The 20,861-nt window shown below is 48.5% G+C and overlaps 2 protein-coding genes and 1 non-coding gene across 6 annotated transcripts in view; 2 read left to right on the top strand and 1 right to left on the bottom strand.

The window, feature by feature from the left end:
• LOC116997848 (USP6 N-terminal-like protein) overlaps positions 1-882 on the bottom strand; it is a 75,496-nt gene extending 74,614 nt beyond the window's left edge. For both annotated transcript variants that reach the window (XM_033062997.1, XM_033062996.1), the window contains exon 1: positions 815-882. The gene's annotated coding sequence lies outside the window, so the exon portion shown is untranslated. The remainder of the gene's footprint in view (positions 1-814) is intronic.
• A 109-nt stretch (positions 883-991) lies between these two features.
• On the top strand, positions 992-1,064 carry TRNAA-AGC. The gene has a single exon. It is a non-coding gene; the product is annotated as a tRNA-Ala (tRNA).
• A 5,201-nt stretch (positions 1,065-6,265) lies between these two features.
• On the top strand, positions 6,266-19,302 carry RNH1 (ribonuclease/angiogenin inhibitor 1). 3 transcript variants are annotated; one of them, XM_033063608.2, is made up of 10 exons: positions 6,266-6,365; positions 9,925-10,030; positions 11,614-11,784; positions 13,673-13,843; positions 14,464-14,634; positions 15,405-15,575; positions 16,056-16,226; positions 17,205-17,375; positions 18,123-18,293; positions 18,510-19,302. In XM_033063608.2, exons 2-10 carry the CDS (start codon positions 9,945-9,947, stop codon positions 18,595-18,597), a joined length of 1,371 nt encoding a protein of 456 aa, XP_032919499.1. In that variant the 5' UTR covers positions 6,266-6,365; positions 9,925-9,944; the 3' UTR covers positions 18,598-19,302. The 3 variants fall into 3 exon arrangements, with proteins under 3 accessions (XP_032919499.1, XP_032919501.1, XP_032919500.1); XM_033063610.1 differs by lacking the exon at positions 6,266-6,365 and adding an exon at positions 8,209-8,272; XM_033063609.1 differs by lacking the exon at positions 6,266-6,365 and adding an exon at positions 8,280-8,379.
• The last annotated feature ends 1,559 nt before the right edge of the window (positions 19,303-20,861 follow it).

Genomic DNA, 20,861 nt, shown 5'->3' with positions numbered 1-20,861 from the left:
GTATCCCCATCTGCCATTTCGACAGGCACCTGAAGTTCCCTGCTCCAGAGCCAGCATCTCCTTCCTTGTCCAGAAGAGAAATTGTTGCCTTTAACTCTACTCCAGCTGGAGCACAAGAGCAAACGGAACCATTTCTTGAAGAAGAAGACCTCACGATTCACCACGGTGCCAGATTTCACGTCTGTGGGTGTTTTCAAAGGAGACATTGCAAGGCAAGGCGGAGAGAACCAACTACCCGCAGCAGGTTTGTTCATCCAGCATCCCAGCTGCCCCAGCCAGGCGCAGGGACCCAGCCCGGATGTCCCAGCATGGATGGCAGCAAGCACTGGGGGCTCGCCGGGCTGCCCAGCCAGGCCGAGTGTCACCCCGAGCCCCCGGGGAGCAGGGGGCGGTGCGGGCTCAGGGCCCCCAGGGCCGGGAGGGGCTGCCGGGTGGGCGAAGCTGCCCTGAACAGTAACCGGGGTCATCGGGGCAGCTCCCGCGCCCTTCACCAGCTGGGGAGGGGCTCGATATTTTGTGAGGTTTTTTTGTTTGGCTGTTTCACTCTGTTTTGATCTCAGCGCAGCCCCAGCGCGACTCCAAGGACCAGCCCAGGCCGCTGGCAGAGCCTGTGCCGGGTGCTCCAGCCCCTGCTCTGACCTCCACACGCACCGCCGCCCCACACACACACGCACAGCCGTACGCATCCTGCCCCCCAAACACACAGCCCTTCGCAGCCCCCCACCATTCCCGTTCCCGTTGCCATCTCGTCCCCATTCCCACCCCATTCCCGTTCCCATTCCCATTCCCGCCCCGTTCCCGGTCCAGGTCTCACCGCGGGGCGCATCCTCCTCTCCCGGCGCGCGCCCAGCCCGGCCCGCCGCCGAGCTCCGGCCCTCGCGCTGCTGCGCAGGCGCACTGGGAGCCCCGAGCGGGACGTGTAACGGCCGGCGGCGCACGGCGTCTCGCGAGAAGTGAATATCCCAGCACTGGGAAGCCCCAATACCAGCGCGGGGAATTAGCTCAAATGGTAGAGCGCTCGCTTAGCATGCGAGAGGTAGCGGGATCGATGCCCGCATTCTCCAGCTACTTTTCCTGCCCTTTGGGACCTACCGCCGGCTTCCATCGCAAACCAAATCGTTACTGGTTTTACGTTTTTAAATTCCTTACATTTTTATTTACTTCCTTGACATTCTTAAAGACCACAGAACATGCCGAGTTGGAAGGGACCCACCAGGTCCATCGAGTCCAACTCTCGGCCCTGCACAGGACACCCGAAGAGTCACATCACGTGCCCGAGAGCATTATCTGAACACTTTAACTCTGTCAGGCGTGGTGCTGTGAGCACTTACCTGGGTGTTCCAGTGCCTAGCCACCCTTTGGGTGAAGAACCTTTTTCTAATACCCAACCTAAACCTGCCCTGTCACAACTTCAGGCCAATCCCTTGGGTACTGTCACTGTCACCAGAGAGAGCTCAGTGCCTGCTCCCTCCCCTCACCAGGAAGCTGTAGCTGCAATGAGGTCTCCCCTCAGTCTCCTCCAGGCTCAGCAGAGCGAGTGACCTCAGCTGCTCCCAGTACAGCTACACAGACACGTTTGCCTATCCCGTGCTTAAGGCAGCAGAACACTGTCTGTGTATTCCTGCCACTGCAAGAGGGTCTTTTGTTTCCTTATTGAACACTGGACAGGCCACAGCATCCAGCTCTTCCCACACAGCTCTGGCTCCAGCCCTCCCTTTCTCATCCCACCCAAGAACAGGAAAGCATCTAGAGATTATTTCACCTGGAGGCCTCTTGTAGAGCCAAAACACTTGTTTGCCTTTTGTAAATTTAAGAGGAAATCAAAACACCTCAAGGAGTCATTAATGTAGGTGCCATTTACTTAAAAAAAAGGTCAAGACTTTGCTCCCAGAATTTATTCAGGTGCAAAGTTCAAGCAAATGCTTCACACTTGGTCCTATTCTACTGCAACAAGCATCAAGGAATAATCAAGGGCTTTTAATAAAAGAGAAGCAGTTTTCAAAAACTGATGGTGTATTATGTTAAAAAACAACCTCACAGGATTACACTCAGCTGCCATTTCCATCCCTGCCACTAACTAAACTGGAAATCAATGGAGGAAAACAATTCTGAGCACTTTCCTCAGTACATGCACTAGGAAATTACCTTTCTGGCAAAATTCAATGACAAAGAATGGAATTCTGCTTTCAAACTGTTCACAGGCCCCAGCCCATACCTGAGGAGACTGCAAAATATCCCACCCCCAATCTTTGCAGCAAATTAATTCTGACAGCCCAAGGAAGAACTGGATTAAAACGAGGATGCAGTGGCTTTTTTATGGCACACATCTTATGAGGAGCAGCTGAGGGAAATGAAGTTCTTTACCCTGGAAAAAAGGAAGCTCAGGAGATACCCCATAACTGTGTGCAACTACCTGAAAGGGAGTTTTAGTGAGGTGAAGGGATCTCTTCTCACAGAAGACACAGGTGACAAGTTACAGGATGAGTGCAAATGGCCTCAAGTTGTACCACAGAAAGTTTAGATTGGATATTAGGAAAAAATCTTCTCTGAAGGGATGGTCAGGCATTGGAACAAGCTGCCCAGGTCAATGTTGGAATCACCATCCCTGGAAGTGTTCAAAAGGCATGTGGATGTGGCACTCTGGGCTATGGTTTAGTGATGAACACAGTGATGCTGGGTTAATGGGTGGGCATGACCGTTTGGAGATCTTTTCCAACCTTCAGGACTCTAGGATACAAAGTGATTTTTTTGGGCATAAATACCCATGAATTCTCATGGGTACTCTCATGGAGACTAGAGAGAGATACCTCTACTGGCAAAGAACATCTAATATGCTGCATATTTCTGCAAAAAGACAACAGTAACATGCAAACTGAAGTCTGAAAAACAGATGATTGTATCGTTGTTGGGGTTCTTTTAGCTTCAAGATTACATACTTGCCTTTTAAAGCTGATTTAAACTCACACTTCTGAGTCCTGTACAAACCCATGAAATAACCAGCTGTCCCTACAGTGGCCTTCAAAGTTTCAACAAATTATTCAAGTCTTCCTGTGCAGCAGGATTTAAAAGGAAAGTGAAATCCATTGCAGTCTCCTATTTCATCAGCTGCTACACAGCTGGCATGAAGAGACTGTTGTGAAGTACACCTGTGTTTCTGGTCTGGTCCTCTCATTTTCCACTCTAGCTGTGGCCCAATCTCAACCCTCAATCCCTGCAATGACTTGGAGACCAAGGGCAACTTCGAGATGAGGGAAAACCAGAAGAGCATAAGTCTGGTCAAACTGATGCTGCATCGCCCTCTGCAGACGGGCAAGCAAACACTGCCGCAGGCTGAGGCAGAAGATGAAGAAAAGCAGGGATGTGAAAAGATTCCTCCGACAGTGCTTTTTCTGCAGGTGTGTTGGTTGATGAACTTATCTGGAAGACTCCAATTTCTTGGGGTTCCATTTCCGCTGGACCCATTGTGCAATTCTTTAACCATAAGGATAAAGTATTACACATAGACTCACAGCACTATTTCATTATAATGCTTTCCACTCCCCTCAAACACAAAACCAGAGCAAAATGGAAACAAAAGCTTTTCTTTTACAAGAACAAGGCGACCACATCAGAACAACAAGAATTTCCTCCCTAATGTTTTTCTTGTGGGAATCTCTAATAAGCTGCCACAGTATGGAACGTCCATATGTGTGTGTGCACGCATGCAAGTGAGGGTGAGCAGTTGCCTGTATTTGCTGAAAAACCCAAACCTTGCTCAACCACCTCAGCACCAGCTGCCAGCTGCCAGCATCTGTTTATTGACCTCCTTTTATTTTATTTTTTTTTGGCTGCTAAGGCATCAGTTAACCCACAGTGTCAGGTTCTCCACTTTAGCTCCCCAGATACCTTGCTCCCCAGTGCTTAATCAGCCCATTGACTCTTCAGGAATGACCCAAGTTTTGCATTTCCTCACCCCATAAAGCCTTACTTCAAGTTCACACACAAGTTCAAGGAACAAATGGCTTCCAGCAATGGATCAAGTAGGATATAAACAAATCACTCACTGCAACATATGGAGCTGGGCACATGCTTATAACTTGCTGTTTTGATCTCCACAGCTGAATTTATGGAATGAATTTTCTGGTAGGGATCGCATAGTCAAGTTATAAAAAGATCTGTCACTACTCTTAGAAGCTTATTGTTTTCAGTTTACACTAGTTACCTTAATTTAAGTATTCTTTTGTAAGTTTGTTCTAGGGTTATGTGCATAAATTTAGCTTTAAAATAAAGTGATCTTATATGCAGAGACACGTCTCAACTTCCTCAGAAAATAAAAACCTGACACTTCATGCGTTCATGACAGCTGTGCCCAAAGGCAGGCAAGATGGGCATCACCATACTCTCCCTCCCTGCTACAAAGACCAAAAGAGGGAGAGGATCTAAAAAAAAAAAAAAAAGGAGGAGATAGATTTGAGTGAACTCAGAAAGGATAATGGGAAATAGTAATAAAGAAGGGAACACACGGCAGATGTCACTGCCAGACTTCTCAGAGAATCCTCAAGGAAGCAGCCTGAGTGTGTACAAATAACCAAATGGGCATGCCTTCCATGTCAAGAGTCTTTCACTGTTTCCGTGGCAAGACATACACAGGTATTTCTCACTAATGTTTGCTGTTGGTTTTCTCAGCCCCATTTTGTATCATTTCCTCTGTATTTCTGTGTATCTCAATTATCAGGGTCTTGCTTGCTGGGGAAAGGGCAATAGATTTTTCCTGAGATGCCTTTTGTTGTCACTACAGTGAGGGCAGCCAAAGGGTTGACAGACAGACAGAAGCACATAACCTTTTGGCATGGCTATTTGGCTTGTACATCTAATATTTCACCAACCCAGACCAGAGTGCATTGGGTGCTTTCCCAGGGCAGGAGGTCTACAGAAGGTCCACATGACATAAACCTCTCTGAAACCTCTAAAAAAATACTAGACTTTGTCCTTTAGAGACTCCTGATAAGTGCAGCAAAGCGGGAACCAAGAGCAGAGAGATGCCAGCAGTGGCTGGATAGGAAATGACACCTTTGCTGCTGGGCTGAATTAACTTTCTTCCTAATGCTAGTGGTCTTCCTGAAAGCATCGTGCCAAGGAAGAAGGGCGGAGACATCCTTCACCAGCCACAGCATCCCCTCCATTTGCCTGTCAGGGAGCATCCTAACAAGCACCAAAGCCGGGAACTTGGGCCATCCCCAAGTTCTTGCCTGTGCTTTAGTAGGTTTCAGGTCAGACCCAGAAGCACAAGGACAGTTCTAGCAAACTCTTTGTGTGGATGACCTTGTTTTCCTGAGAGGGATTAGGGGAGACGAGAATTCTCTGGCTTTCGAGTCTCTTATGGGCACTGAGGAAGGCGGGTTTTAGCTCACTGAGCTCTCCTGGTGATTGGTTCCCATCTCCTCCAGGAGAAGAATAATAAAAGCAGCTGGAGGGAAAGCCTCTAGCATTTCTCCTGTGGCTCAACAAAGGCTCTGTTTCCCAAGCCATCATTCCACCATCATCTCTGTCAGCATCTGCAGCCACAGGAGGGAAAAACAGATCTGTCCTTCTGCTACTGGATCATTTGCAGGCTATTGAAACATTAATTCATCTTCACAGAATTGAGAATGGGGGAAGAAAGCAGGTTACTTCAAGCCACAACTATTGTGCAATGCAGCTTGAGTGATGGCAGGGTTTTCCTTGAGGAGAAGAGCCAGTGAGAATTTAGGAGGTGTAGAAGTGAGATCCATGCTTATTGCAGAGGGGCAGTTTTAGAGACACACGATCAAGGGACCAAGAGACCCTTCAAGGCAGCGTGAGCATTCATCTTGTGCAGAAGCAGGGGGCTGTCCTGTGTCCTAGCCCTGCTGGGAGGTGGGATGCAGAACCCCCAGGTGAGGTGACAGGTGGGCAGTAACATGCTCAGCACCACCGCTAAGCCTGGCAGAACAGGCTTGCCCAGAAAACAGAGAAATTGCGAAACTCCATCATCTCTATCCACACTGTAACACGGTGGTGGCCTAATTTTCAGATGGATCCTTCAGTGGCAACTACTCCCTTGCTCTGGGCTAAACCATGGCGAGTGGCCACAGGATAAAGTGCAAAAAGTTAAAGCTGCCTCTGTCACCATCAAGGGGCTTTTTGCAACATTTGCTTCGTCACAAGCCAGACACAACCGTGTGCACAGTGCTTGCTCCGCAAGGCCCTGAAGAGCTGCCATGGGAGGAAAAAAGCCGTCAGAGCCCAAAAGTGTTTCCCTCCCTCTAGCAGGCACCATGTGTACGACAGCAGAGGTTGCGTGGTAACGGCAGCAGGAAGGCGCCGGCTCGGCCCCCTCGCTCCCGCACAGCACCGACAACAGCAAGGTACGTATCAGCGGCAAAACCAGGCTCTCAAACTCCCGAAACTTTCCCTCCTGCTGTCCGGGGAGGAGCACGGAACCATTTTAAAGCCGTACTTTGTAGGGAACAGCTGGTTGTGCTTAGCTGAGCTGTTGTGTGAGCCAGGGTTATGGCAAGAGGGTGTTTGTAGGAAGAAAAAACTGGGGGAGATGCCGAGATGTTGAGGGTGGAGGGAGAAAGGCAAGTCGGAGCCTAGTGCCTCTCGGCACTTCAAAACCTTTCTTTGTTCTGTCTTGTGAAAATCTGAATGAGCTTTTACCCGGGCTAAAACTACCGGGAAACAATAGGGAGGGAGACAGGGAGTAGCCGGCAGGCGGAGGGGAGGAAGCGAGCCAAGGGATGACGAATGCCTTCCAGCCCTGACCAAGCGCTGCCACCCTCGCCCCGCCCGGGGACGGATGTGCGGGACAGGCACTGGGCACTGGGGTGGGCTGGGGGCGGTGGCACGGCCAGAGCCCGGGAGGGCAACAGGCCTGGCAGCGGCACAAGCCCGAGGCGCCCATCCTCCACTGCTGTCACAGCTTCGTTCAAAGAGCTCAGAGAGGCCTTTGTGCCAGCGAGGTGCAGCTCCCTGCTCAACGTGTTGCGCTAACGAGGGACACAGATAGGAGAGAAGACGCGTCGTGGATAGGACTGGTGACAGGGATGGGCAGCAGGGACATCCCAGGCCCTCCAAGCTGGCCCTGTGCACAGCTGAAATCAGGGAGACCACTGAGGATATTTTTGTTGTTTCCAGTTCAAACAATTCCTAATTCTGAGCTCCCTGGGGAAGTCCTGTCTCCCCTGGCCAAGACCTTGCCATGGTTAGTGCCTCTGGCCTGAGTCACCTGCATGCATTCCCGTCTTGCTCCAGATCCCAGCACACAGCAGAGGCTGCCCTGCCAGCCGGCTGGGACACTACCTCATTTTACATTTGATACTCCCACCCTTTGTGCATCCCTTCATTATAGGGATTTCTCTTTCTCCTGTCTCGCTTCCAGCGTATCCCAGGGCTTCTGCTCAGGGGAGAAGAACAGTAGGGAGATCAGGGTGGATGGAAAACAAAGGGCAGCAGGAGACAGGAATAAAAGGAGAGGGAGGAAAAGAGGATGAAAACAGAGAAGTTGGTGAGAAGATGAAAAAGAGGGAAGCTATAGAATAGGAGGAGACATAGCAGAAAAAAAGAAGGCAAAAAAATGAACAAAAGATAATGGTGAAAGGGAGGAGAAAAGAGGGAGAGAGGGAAGGAAAGGAAGGGAGGGAGGGAGGAAGGAAGGAAGGAAGGAAGGAAGGAAGGAAGGAAGGAAGGAAGGAAGGAAGGAAGGAAGGAAGGAAGGAAGGAAGGAAGGAAGGAAGGAAGGAAGGAAGGAAGGAAGGAAGGAAGGAAGGAAGGAAGGAAGGAAGGAAGGAAGGAAGGAAGGAAGGAAGGAAGGAAGGAAGGAAGGAAGGAAGAGGAGGAAAAAGGGAACAAAGAAGGGGGAAGCACATGAAAGAGAGGAAAGTAGAAAGAGAAAAGGGAAAAAGAAAAAAGAAGGAAGTGAGGAAAAAGGAAGGAAGGAGATATGAAGAAAACAGATAAAGAAGAGTGGAGGGGGAAAGAAAGAAGGGAAAAGAGGAGAAGAGGGAAAGAAGGTCAGAAGAGAGTGAAGCAGGGAGAAGTCAGGAAAGACAAGAAAGGGAAAGAGAAGGGAAAGGGCGTTAAGTGTCAGAGAGGGCAGGAAAAAGGGGAGAGGCGGAAAAACGGAGGGAAAAGAGGAAGAAGAAGGGAGCGAAAGAGGAATAGGGGGAAGAAAGGGAAAAAGGGGAGGAGGGACAGATCCTGCTCCTCCCCGCCGCGATACGAGGCGGAGCCGGGCCGGAGCCGGCGGCAGCTGCGCGGTGGCGGCGCGGCGGTAGGAGCTGGGGAGCCGGGCCGGGCCGGGCCGGGCCGGGGGGAGCAGGGAAGGAGGAAAGCCCGGGAGGGAAAAGCGCTGCCTGCGGTGCGGGAGGCGGCGGGGCGGTGAGCACCGGGCCGGGGGGACCGGGCAGGGCGGCAGCGGTGCCCCGGGACAGGACCGGGCCGCTGCCCCGGACCCCGAGCGGGATCGCCCCTCGGCTCGCAGGAAGGCGCAGAACTCGGGGCTGGGGAGAGAACCCTTCCTCCACCCGGGCCGGAGGTAAAACGAGAGAGTGCCGAGCGACGCGGGGAGGGCTGTGACAGTCCGGCTGCCACTGTCCCCTGGCGTGTCGCCGCTGGCTCCGATCCCCATCGCCCCGCGACACGTGGGGCTGTGGTGCCATCCCACGGAGGCGTGGGCCGGGATTCCCGGCAGCGCCCGCGTTGGGAAGGGAAGGGCAGAGGCCGAGCACGCCCGTGAGGTGACGATCCCGCTGGCGCCGTGTCCCGGTGCCGCCGCGCTCCCGGAGCGCCGCCCCGCGCCGGGCGCGGCCCCTCCCCACGTGGGTGTCGCGATTGTTGTGGGTGCGACCGGACGGGAGCGCCGGGACCCAGCGGCTGCCGTGAAAATAGCGAGTGTGGGGTCCCCGCGATGTTACGGCGGCAGGATGGGTTGGGATTAGGGGAGACGGTGGCTGCCTGCAGCTCACATTCCGATGGGATAGCTCAGGGATTATTTCTTTTACAAATGCCCCGTAGTCTGAGTCATGCTGGCCAAACCAGGAGACCAGGGCTGCGTTTTGTCACCTTCTACATCGCTGCCTTTAACCCCATCCCTTGTAGACTAAAGCTAGAGCTCATCTATTGGCCTTGGCATTTTTTTGTGCACGTTTATCTGGAGCCGTTCTGCACAGTGCTGTGTTTACATCACTTCAGAAATGCAGTTTGACTGCAGAACAAAAAAAGTCCAAAACTAACAAAAAAATCCAAAACAAACAAAAAACCAAAACCAACAAAAACCAAATAAACACACAAAAAAATTCCTGCTTACCAACTTCTTTGTACTTGGAATTGCCCGACCCGAGTGATCTTTCAAACCTCGGATATTGAACTGTGGAGGAACACTTCTCCCATCCACGCAAGTTCCATTTCTCACGTGTCCAGCAGGATTTTTAATTTGAGTCCAGGCAGTTCTTGTACTCATCTTCCTCATTCGCCCAAATTATCTCAAAAATGCCACAATTTTAAGTACAGCCTGAGGTTCCACAATAGGCCAGGTGTGCCATGCTGGTGGAACTTGTGTCTGTGTGGCTCAGCAGTGCAATAGTGAATAGCACCAGTGCCCCTATAAAGCTCCTTCTGGTTAACTCCCTTGGAGGGGGAAGGGGAATGTCTTATTCTCACACAAGCAGCCTTCAGATAACAGGCTTTTGCCGTATCTCTTCAGGATTCCTGTGCTTTTTTCCTCTCAGAGTAAGGCCTTCCCAAGTCCCAGACAAAACCATTCCAACTTTCCTGGCCTTATACTGGTGTTGGCAGGTTTTGGAAAATTACAATCTGTCCCCTTTGCACAGTATGACTCATGGCTCAGAGCTGGGGGATTGAAGAACATCATTGCTTCTCAGTCAATTTTTAAAAAAAGGTGGTTTTTTTTGTTTTGATTTTCAGATCTTATCTCCACTGTCAAAATGGAGCTTGACATCCAGTGTGAAGAGATGAGCCCATCTAGGTGGGCTGAACTTCTGACCACAATGAAATCCTGCAAAACCATCAGGTAGTAACTAGTTGTGTATCATCTCTTTTGAGTAAGAACTGTTGCATTTCTCTCCTGTGCTTTTCATCTTCAGAACTGTTTGATCTAGGACTAAGAAACTGTATGGCAACAGGAATGAGTCTACCTTTTTTCATCCAGAAAGTTAATTTAAAGGGGGGGATAAACCCCCACCTCTTGCACAGCATTTTCAGCTACAGATAAGTATGATTTGGTATGAAGTAATGTTGCCCTGTTTCTTGGTGTGCCAAGAATAATAACCATTTTGGTTATTCTGCCTTTGTCTGTCAAAAGGGAGAAGATATCTCTCTGTGCTTATTAGGTTACACACTCTTTGGGTTGCAGGCATGATGGTGTCAAGTGATTTTGGCTTCAGTAGTGAGATGCAAGCTGTGTACCATCAGCTTTTGATTCTTCACTTGAACTTCAGCCTTGTTTGTTGAGCAAATATTGGGAAGGAACCATCTCCTGGGGTGTAAGGTGTAGGACAGGGCCCAGAAGAGTTGCTACTGGAATCTTTCCCCTCTGCTGGGTAGGAATTCACACTTCATCCTGTTGGGGCTGGGGAGGATGGGCCACTTCATGCCAGCAGTGCCTCAGACCTGGTGAGGGCAACTTCCTTTTGTTTTGCAAAGGAGACTTGCAGGCAAAGCTTCATGGGCCTGGCTTTGACTTCCCAAGGCTGCCTTGGGTGGCAGAAGGCGGTGGGATGGCTGTCTCCTGGGCAGAGGCTGGGCTGCTCCGGAGGAAATGGAGGAGCGTGACTGCTGCAGGGATTGTTCCATCAGTGTTGAACATGATCCCATTGGAAGTCATGTCTTCTTGCTAGGGGAGGGAAGGAGAACCCTCACAGAGCCTCAGTTTTCATACTATTGTCTAAAGTTGACCAGGCAACTTCTGGCACTCCTGGCTGTGGCTGTGCCTGGAGCTGTATGGTTCTTTGTGACACCTTCCTTTTGCTCTGTGTCTTTTCTGCCTCCCTGTACACTTTCCTGGCTGGGCTGTGCTCCTGATCCTTTCCTTGGCTCTCCTTTCAATTCAATTCATCCCCATCAATTTAACAGCACCTAGAAGAATGCTAATGTCCAGTGGGAGAAGCTGCTGCTGAACTGCAAACTCAGGGTTTGTGTGCTGAGATTCCTGCTGGAGGGAGGTGGTGCAAACCAGCATGACTCACCTGCAGGACACCAACCAGCTGATGAGCATCTCTGGGGCTGGCTGCAAACCCAGCTGGGCTGTTCTCAGTGCAGAAGCAGTCTGACAGCCAGTAAGCTGGCAGGTGGTGTGTCACTGTCACTGTTTAAATGAAGTTGCTTCCTCCAGATCTAGCGGGATGACTAGTGCTCTCTTCTGTGCAGCACAGAGGAGCAAGGCTTGGGAAGCTGCCATCCAGCCCACCCTGTGGTGCAGCCCAGAGCACACCTTGGTTTGGGCCATGCAACACCCAGCAGGTCCTGCACATACTTATGGAGGCATCCCAGGAACTGCAGGAACATTGCCCACTCTGCTTTCATGAGCAGTGCTCCAGCCAGGGAGAGCTGAGCAACTCTGAGGACTAAAGTGCTCCTTCCCTCCTTGTCTTTCAGGTTGGATGACTGCAATCTCTCCAGCAGTAACTGTGAGGACCTCTCTTCCATCATCAATACAAATCCATCCCTCACAGAGCTGAAACTGAACAACAATGAGCTGGGAGATGCAGGTGTTGAATACCTGTGTAAAGGGTTGCTGACACCAAGCTGTAGCCTACAGAAGTTATGGTAAAGCCCCTCTGATTGTCTTGCTCTATCATGGTGTCACAAATGAATGTTTTGAGGTCTCTTAAAGAATCACTGGCAAAGGCAGGTTTAATATAAAAATGAAAGTACAACAGTTTGTTGACAAGGTTCACTAGATGGTTAAAGCACATAGAGAAAAAGCAAACAAAAATCTAAAGTCGATAGCCAATGTAAACCAAAGAATTATCTACATGGAGGCTGTGAGAGGGGGGAAGGGTCAGGAAAAGGTGAATAAAGATGATAGTCCCTTTGAATTCCAAGGTTCAGAATCCTTGCTAAACTGAGTCCTGGACTGGGCCAACACTTTAGACCTAAAACTTTTAACAGCACTTAAATTTAGCAGCACTTGATTAATAGTTTGGGTTAAACAATTTAACAAAGGTTCATATAGAATTTACTATAATGCAACAGTAATTCACAGGCCTAACTTACTTTCATATCTAAAGTACTTAATAATCTAGGACAGCAACAGTCACAGTCCTTTTGCTGTAGCACATTCCCACTCACAAACACACAAAGCTAAAGGAGTATGTACAAGGTGCTCACCTGTGGAAAATTCCCCTCAAATTCAGTGAAAGATTCACATCAGATACCTTTGAGGTTGAGCCTTGTGGAGTGGGGGTGCCAGCCCAGGATCCATCATCATTCAGCAATCCTTGACACACAGGAAACTGGAGAGTTTCCTGGCTCTAAGAGGCATTTTATGGAGGCACCCCACCACATTATAGCATTAGCTGGCTTCCCTCAGCAACCCTGGTGCAAGAGCTTTAGTCAGAGCCAGTGGCTGCTGCCTCTGCTCCTCAGAAGCCTTCAAAGAGATGTCCAGCATCTCTTCTGCAGGGTGCAGGAGTCCTCCAGCTCCTAAGGGGAATCTGGGATCCTCCAGACACTACCTTGTAAAAATCATTTGCCTTTTAGATCAGATATTAAAGTCCCTGTGCACCCTGCAATGAGGACTCAGGCAAATAGGAAGAAAGTTGACCATGAAGCTGATGAAACTGCAGCTCTTTGATGGGCCTTCAATAAGTACTCTGTACTGGAAGACTTAAGTAATTTTTCAGAGAGTTTTCCCTAGGCTTCAGACTTCTCCACATGCTCAAGTAACACCTGGATTAGGGTTTTTCAGTTCTGTAAAAATAAAATTGTCCATTTTTGGGGTTCTGGTAAGGTCTTAAGGCCTTAAATAAAAGAGAAACCAAATAAATAGGAAATACAAGGAAGAGGAATATAAAGAGGAATAAATAAGAGGAAGTAAAAGAGCAACTAAACCCAAGTCAAACCTCCCTGCACAACACCTCTCCATTGCTCTAAAGTCTCATCCAATAACTCTATAAACACCCCATAGCAATACTAGCACAATTCCTATGCTAATTCTCCAAGCCTGAGTGCTGAAGGATCAACTTCATAGATCCTTCTTGTACTATACCATTAAACTAAATTATACCCATGGTTGGATGAGATTTTAACTTCTACCTACTCTGGATCACATTTCTAGAGGGGGCAAAAAATCATAAGATGCCTTTGCTTTATCTCTGGGGTCAACCTCCTGATGTTTAAATCACTTCTATAAACCAGTTGTGGGGCTGCCTGTGGGTTGAATCCTTATTCTGGTGGAGATGCTGTATGAGTGATTACACTGAAGGATGCATGCAAGCTATTTGTTTGTGGCACAGGTATAATTGATAAAATATTACAGCACACCTGTAAAATGATGGTACTAACTTAGACAAATCACTACCCAGAGGGTCATGCACAATCAGAGCTGTGGTGTCCTTTCCACGTCCCAACCTTGGCACATAAACATCTCTGAGAAGAACCTCTGTAATTCTAGGAGTGCATTTCCCTTACCCTTGTTGCCTCTCTCCTGCAGGCTGCAAAACTGCAATCTGACAAGTGCCAGCTGCGAGACCCTGCGCTCTGTCCTCAGTGCCCAGCCGTCCCTGACAGAGCTGCATGTAGGGGATAACAGACTGGGAACTGCTGGAGTGAAGGTGCTGTGCCAAGGCATTATGAACCCCAGCTGTAAGCTGCAGAAGCTGCAGTAAGTAGTCATTGGGCTTTTTTGGTCATCAGACAGGCCATGCTTGCCTTTCCCTTGAGACAAGCAGGAGTTATATTGCCAGGTGTGGATTTGTTCTTGTTTTACCTGATATTGTCAAGCTTATTCATGCTGGTGGGTCTGGTGGGTTTGGAAGAGTCAGGTTTCTGTTCCCATAGGTTTTAATTAGCCCTCCTGGGCTGTGGTGGCTGTAAATGCAGGACCTCTCAGATGCCCAGGAAACATCTGCCCTTGGTCCTAGTTTCATGACTGGGCATGACCTGGGTGTATTTGCAGCCTGCAGCTCCCCCCAGGCAGGCTGAGAGTTGAGGCTTATGATGGTGTTGCAGTGCAGAGCTCAGCCCTGTGCTCCAAGCTGCCTGTACGCTGGGTTAATGGAGTCCCCCTGGGATCTAGTTTAAGAATTAATGCTTCCTGAATTGAGCAGAGAGATGCTGTTAAAAACTCTTACAGTTATCTTTGGTTTTATGCATTGCCTGATCTCAACTCACATTGGCATGTTTTCTGCACTGGCTAACACACACCAGTCTCAGCTGATTCCTGTGGTAGCAGCATGTGAGAGGAGGGTTGTCTTTTTGCCTGGACTTCTTTTCTTCTTGCAGGCTGGAGTACTGTGAACTCACAGCTGATATTGTGGAAGCTCTCAATGCTGCTCTGCAAAGCAAGCCCACCCTGAAGGAGCTCAGCTTGAGCAACAACACGCTGGGAGATACAGCTGTAAAGCAGCTGTGCCAGGGCCTGGTGGAGGCAAGCTGCAACCTAGAGCTACTACAGTAAGGAAGAGCTGGTCATCTCCAATGGCAACTAGTGCTGCTGCTAGTCACACCATCCACAGGACAGGAAAAATTGTTGTCAGGAATGCTTGAAATGTAGGCCAGATTTTTTGCTGGCTCAGATTTATGTAACTGGAAACTGCACACAAATGTCTGGGGCTTTCAGTTTCCCAGTTTTTGGCACTCTAGGTTAAACCACTGTTTACTAAGGGAGATTGCTCACCTATGTCTCAGAGCAGAGGAACAATCACCCTCAGTGGCTCTAGTTCTTAAACTGGAATTACCAGCCCGTTGAGTATACTTATTCAGAGTCCTTTTTTTGCTACAAAACAAAGGTGCTGGGTTTGGCCTCATTTCTGGGGTAGAGCCCATGAAGGGCTTTCTGGGAAAAGCACAATAAATTTTATCTTGCCCCTGAGGTTCAGCAGGGACTCACTGTGTGATGCTGCCAAAAGTTCCTCTTAAAAAGGATAACTGATAAAGGGGAAGTTTGGCAAGAACAATCCTTGCATTAATGCATATGAATGGCTGGGTCAAAGTGCCCTGCAGCCTCATGAAATGCAGGAACAGTGTGTTGCCTCACCCAGAGTCCCATCTTGAACACCTGTATCTTCTCTTAACCCTGTAGGATGTAGTAGTGCCTGGCTGAGCTGTACTGGTTTGCAGCAAGGAACCAGCCTATAGACTCTTCTCAGTCTGAGCTGGGGTACTGGGGTGTATCTAACACAGTGGGTCTGGAGCAGCAAGTCCAACTGTGCTTTTTCCTGCAGCCTGGAGAACTGTGGCATAACCAGTGATAGCTGTATGGAGATAAGTGCTGTTCTCAGGAACAAATCATCTCTGATGGATCTTTCTGTGGGAGACAACAAGATTGGGGACTCCGGTCTGGCTCTGCTGTGCCAGGGACTGATGCATCCTAGCTGCAAAATCCAGAAGCTGTGGTAAGGGTGGGCAGAGGTTTCTTATATCCCTTCTGCAGCCTCTGAGCTGTTTAGGTTGTGCTGCTGGTTTGCTCCTAAGTGGAAAGTTTCTCATTTACCCTTTACAGTGAAAAAAGTGTCTCAGCTGCAGTTAATTCCCAACAACTGGGTGGAGAACACCATGAACAAGTAGGGCCACACTGAAATTGCTTGGCTGAAATTCTGGGGAGAGAGAGAATGGAAGCTTATGATGGCATTATCTTGGTTTCCAGTTGAGTTATCTGTCTCCTAGAATTGCATATTTCTGTTTCTTTTTTTGTGTGTTACAAAGCAGAGCTTTTGGCGCAGCAAGTGGAAAGTAAGGAAAGGAGGAAGCTTTGTGGTATGAAAGGATACAAGAAAATGAGACAATGTAACCAGAAATTCAGAATATAAAACAGGACTCTGTTTTCTAATCTAAGTCATTCTTGGGAGAAAATAACACTTTGTTCTTCCCTGCAGGTTATGGGACTGTGATCTCACAAGTGCTAGCTGTAAAGATCTCTCCAGACTCATCAGTACAAAGGAGACCCTCACAGAGATCAGTCTGATAGACAATAACCTGAGAGACTCAGGGATGGAAATGCTGTGTCAGGCACTCAAGGATCCCAAATCTAAACTTCAGGAGCTATGGTGAGCTGCTGTCAAGTTTCACATACCCACTGCCTTCTTTGGAGGCCTCACTGAAGAAAGATGTAAGTGAAGTAATGCCCACCCAGACAGATGCTCAGTTGCAATGGTTGCATAAGCAACTCCTGCTGGTTGTTACTGTAAGGATTTATTGAGTTTTATAGAGTTTATAGAGTTACAAAGGGGTTTTCTAGACTTAAAGATTTTAAAAGGATTTGTATTTCTAAACTCATAGACACTTTGAGGATGTGCCCCATCAGAGTTATCACAGTCATCCTGTTATAAGCAAATGGAGACCAAGCATCACTTGCAGAGTCTCTAATTAATTGTTTTATTGTGTAACACAATGGCAGTTATGAGACTTTTGAAGTTTGAAAGGCCTGATGGAATAGCAAAGTGAGTGCTTTGATATCTCAGGTTCTCCACTGGAGCTAAACTCTCTCACTAGTGAGACAAAAGAAAGCTCTAGTGACATTAAACATTTCTCAGCATCCTGTCCTGTTGACTGTGTTACCTTTTAGGCTGGTCTGGTCTGGTCTGGTGGCTGGGAGAGGAAATTTGTTCTTTCACTTAGAACTTGAATTTTCCTACATTGCAGATTCAGCTCCTGCCCCCAGCTGGGTTCTTCCCCTGCCCTGGTGGCCTGGAAGTCAATGGGGTGCCTCAGGAGTGCACAGTGGAGCCAACAGTGACTGTTAGAGCAGCACACTTCATCCTTCTTTGTTGCTGTGCTTTTTGGGCAGGTGCCTTTCCTGGGTGCACTTTCCAAGACAGACATCACACATAAAGAGTGGGAGAGGTGCTGCCTAGATAGGACTAAGCACACAGGCATTGAGAGGAGTACAGTGATTGCAGGAAAGCTCTGGCTCCTCTGTTCTCACTGTCTGCGCTCCTGTTAAGTAAATGTAAAGAAGTGAATGGTGCCTGATAATCTCTAGGTGTCTCACCTAGATCTCATGTCACATTTGCCTTGCCTTGCAGGGTTAGGGAGTGTGGGCTCACCACTGCTTGCTGCAAGGCTGTCAGCTCTGCTCTCAGCACCAATAAGCACCTGAAAGTACTGCACATAGGTGAGAACAAGCTAGGAGATGCAGGTGTGGAGCTCCTGTGTGAAGGGCTGATGCACCCCAACTGCAACATCCAGTCCCTATGGTAAGGTCCACTTTCAGAAGTTGTCTTCCCTCTTGTTGTCCGAATTCACCCTTTGTCTTCTACTTCCATGGTCCTTATGGGTGCCAGCACAAGTGCTGGTCAAGCCTCACCAGAAGGAGCAGGCAGCCAGCTGAAGCATCACCTCCAGCCCTGGGTGGGATTTGCCTTCCCCATGAGCCTGTTCCCTTCCAAGCTGGGCTCAGCTCTGGGCTGTGTGATGCTCAGGGCCCCATGCTTGTTCTCTCTATGCTGTTGGACAGAAGCCAGAGCTGTACTCTGATGCCTAAATTCACAGTGAGTGAATGGAGCAGACAGGTCATGGGAGACATCAGTAAGACAGTAAGTCTGTCCCATAAAGATATGTCTTTTGACCACTTAAAGCTACTTGGTCATCAACTGACAGGCCTCAGTTGTCCTCTTTAGAGAGGTGGTTGCAAGTCTCAAGTATAGTAATAAGAGAAGGTGATGCATGATGGTGAAATTGGGAATAACTTCAGTGGGTTCCTTCAGTGCCCATAGCCACACACTGTTATGCTTTAGGGAGGCCTCTGAGGTGTTCAGCACTCACCATGAGGGCAGCTGTCTCTGTGGCAAGACCACAGGCCAAGCCCTGCTGATGTCTCGGAGATGCCATTTTGCAGGGATCTCTGGTCCATGCTGGGGATGTCCACAGCTGCTGCCTGAGTGTGGGCAGTGTTTCCTGGAGCCAGGGCTCACTGCACTGGCCTCTCCCTCCTCTCCCTGCAGGCTGGGTAACTGTGACCTGACAGCAGGCTGCTGTGCCACCCTTGCCACCATCATGGCCACCAAGCAGTGCCTCACCGAGCTGGACCTGAGCTACAACCCTCTGGATGATGAAGGCATCAGGAAGATCTGTGAAGCCTTGAGGAAGCCCAGCTGCAATGTGCAGCAGTTAATGTGAGAGATGGTGGTAGCCCTGGCAGGGGTGGGAAGCTGGTGCTGGTGAGGGAGTAAGAGGGTCCTGGGCTGTAAAACCAATTTCTGGCTGCTCTCAAAGCTAGAGGAGGCCCTTCCTGGCATATGACCTTCCCATATTGGCCAGTTGTGCCTCTTTCTCTTCCCTTAACAGGAGGATGCTCACTAAATCTCGCTTGCCTTTTTGTTTTGGTGTAGTTTGTATGACATTTTGTGGAGTTCTGAAGTGGATGATGAACTGAGAGCCTTGGAAGAGTCCAAGCCTGAAGTGAAGATCATTTCCTGAGTGGTGACTGCCTGCAGAACAACGTCAAAGCAGTGTCCTCTTCTTAATCTGAACTTTTCATACGTAAAACTAATTAACTTAATAGGGAATTTTCTTGTACCAAAACCATTTGTGGATTCCCTGGTGGGTGTCTGGGGAGCTGCTCGACCTTTTCTGCGTCTCTGGATGTACTAACTCTGAGACTCATGAAAGCTGCAGCATCACTGTGCTTGAAATAAACAATTACTGTCTTGTAGAAGTGGGTCTCTAGCCTTTAGGAGCTCTTTAATCCTATAATCCCTTCTAACGAATTAGTTGGGCTTTAAAGAGAGCTCCTTTCCCAAGGCAAGAGAAGTACCCACTGTATTGTTACTGGGTGGTGCTTTTGATAGGTCTCTGGGGAAGGCTCTCAAAAAATCCTAAATGTTTTTAATCTAAAACTGAGCTCTCCCCTGTCTTTCCCTAAAAGAGTTCTTAGAAAAGCAGTGGTGGCCAAGGCACTAGAGAAAAAAGAAATGAGCAGCTGTTCAGCTGTGCAATGTCAAAATTCATGTCCTTTGAAAAGTGATTTTCCTACAAACAAAAGATGCCGTGTGCATTTCTGCTAGTATGGGAAATGATTAAATGATTGATATGTTTGATCTGGCAAAGAGTAGTTCTACAGGAACTTTATACTTAATTTTTCTACTTATAAAAATAAAATATATCTGTATATTTCTCCTTTAAGACCAATCTAGTTATTTGTGAACTGCAATACTACTAACACCTTGTTTTACTTCTTTGTTTTTGGTAAGTCCCTAGCTGAAACATGCCAGGAGAAGATTTTAGTCAAGGGTTTAGGTAAAGAACTAACCTATAAGACATTTTAATTTTCAGGGGACGCTGCTGTTTCATGGCCAGAGTTGTAACAAACCCTTTTTCCAACAGAAAATGCAGCTGCTGCACACCTAAACCACAAAAGAATGAATATAGCTTTAAAAATATAGACGACAAGCCTGGCATTGTCTTTACTGGCCTTGCAGGATGAATGCCAAAACAAATCCCATTCCCCAACATGTCTTCCTGGAGTGGTCACTTTGTGTTTCCTTCACTGGCAAATTCTGTGTGGCACCCAAGGTAAAGGTGTTCTCTGGGCTTTGCTTTTTGCTGTTCATCCCATGGAGGCCACAACTGGCTTTTCTTTCTCCTAGAAGACTTGACCTAAGCAGTTTCTACAGTAGCTTTCACAAACCTAAAATGGTGCATGAGAAATAGCTTAGTTTTGTCTTCAGGTGGGTGTGAAGGATAGGATTTGTTTTTTTCCTCTAGGCATGTCTCTCATAGCAGCCCAAAATGCTAAAAAAACACTCCTTTTTGCTTTGGTCTTCTCCATCAATAAAAACTTACCCATTCTGAGGGACTCATAAACAGGCTTTTCAGTTCATGGTCTCTCCTGGATTTGGCATGCACAGATGCCCAGATTAATTTCATGCTGGGGGAGAAGACAGGGCTCCAGAGGGTAAAGAGATGTGTAGGGAGAGCCAGAAAAATCAGGCATTTGGGAGGGTGTAAAAACAGCCCTCTGAAAACACAGCAAACAGTATTAGAAGTGGATTTTCCCCATCCTGGCTACCCGAAGCAGGGGCACTGCTCTCACACTGCAGCTTGCAATGCCTGGAAAATGCCTCTTCTTCCTCCCCCACAGGCAGAATGGGAAGGGTCTGCCTCCACTAGGGGCATTCAGCCTGGGAGAGCCTGCTCCCACCAGGGGTGAAGTCCATGCCTGCCTTTGATCTCAGAGTGGCTTTGCATTTCCTCCAAGAATGCAGACAGAACTTGGAAAACTCTCTGCAGCAAATGCCACGTGTCCAGCTGCCAGCCACAGCAAGGAAAACCACAAGAGCCACATTTTGCCTCCTCATGAGCTCAGGGCGTCTCAGGCCAGGCCAGCCTGGCAAAGCTCTACAGTTCTCCTAGAATGGGGATGAATGTGTGCACTCAGAACCTGTGCTGCTGTGCTTTAGGACATCAAGTCCTGTGCATGGCTCTAAAATGCAGATAGAAATCCCAGGATCCAGGAGCAAGTCACTGTAGCAAGAGAAACTTGTACTCATGAACATGACCCAAGCAAGGATTTCTATTCCTAAAACCTCATTTGTTTTTATTCATCTATTTGTTGGTCCAGCTCACTTCCCTTACAAATCATGAACTTGAGAGAGCTGAAAGACAGGCATTTGCTTCTGCATTTTTGATGTGTGGGCAGGCAGCATTTTAAGCTAAAGTAGTCAGGAACTGAGTCACAAACC

Source organism: Catharus ustulatus, chromosome 6 (genome assembly GCF_009819885.2).
Source record: "Catharus ustulatus isolate bCatUst1 chromosome 6, bCatUst1.pri.v2, whole genome shotgun sequence".
In the NCBI taxonomy this organism is placed as follows: Eukaryota; Metazoa; Chordata; class Aves; order Passeriformes; family Turdidae; genus Catharus; species Catharus ustulatus.
This window is presented reverse-complemented; position numbering and strand designations above follow the sequence as displayed.

Excerpts from the sequence above, each read along its gene's own strand:
- RNH1 (XM_033063608.2), top strand. The coding sequence starts at position 9,945 with ATGGAGCTTGACATCCAGTGTGAAGAGATGAGCCCATCTAGGTGGGCT. Across the intron at positions 16,227-17,204 it reads TCTAAACTTCAGGAGCTATG|GGTTAGGGAGTGTGGGCTCA; the intron begins GTGAGCTGCTGT and ends CTTGCCTTGCAG. Across the intron at positions 18,294-18,509 it reads TGCAATGTGCAGCAGTTAAT|TTTGTATGACATTTTGTGGA; the intron begins GTGAGAGATGGT and ends GTTTTGGTGTAG.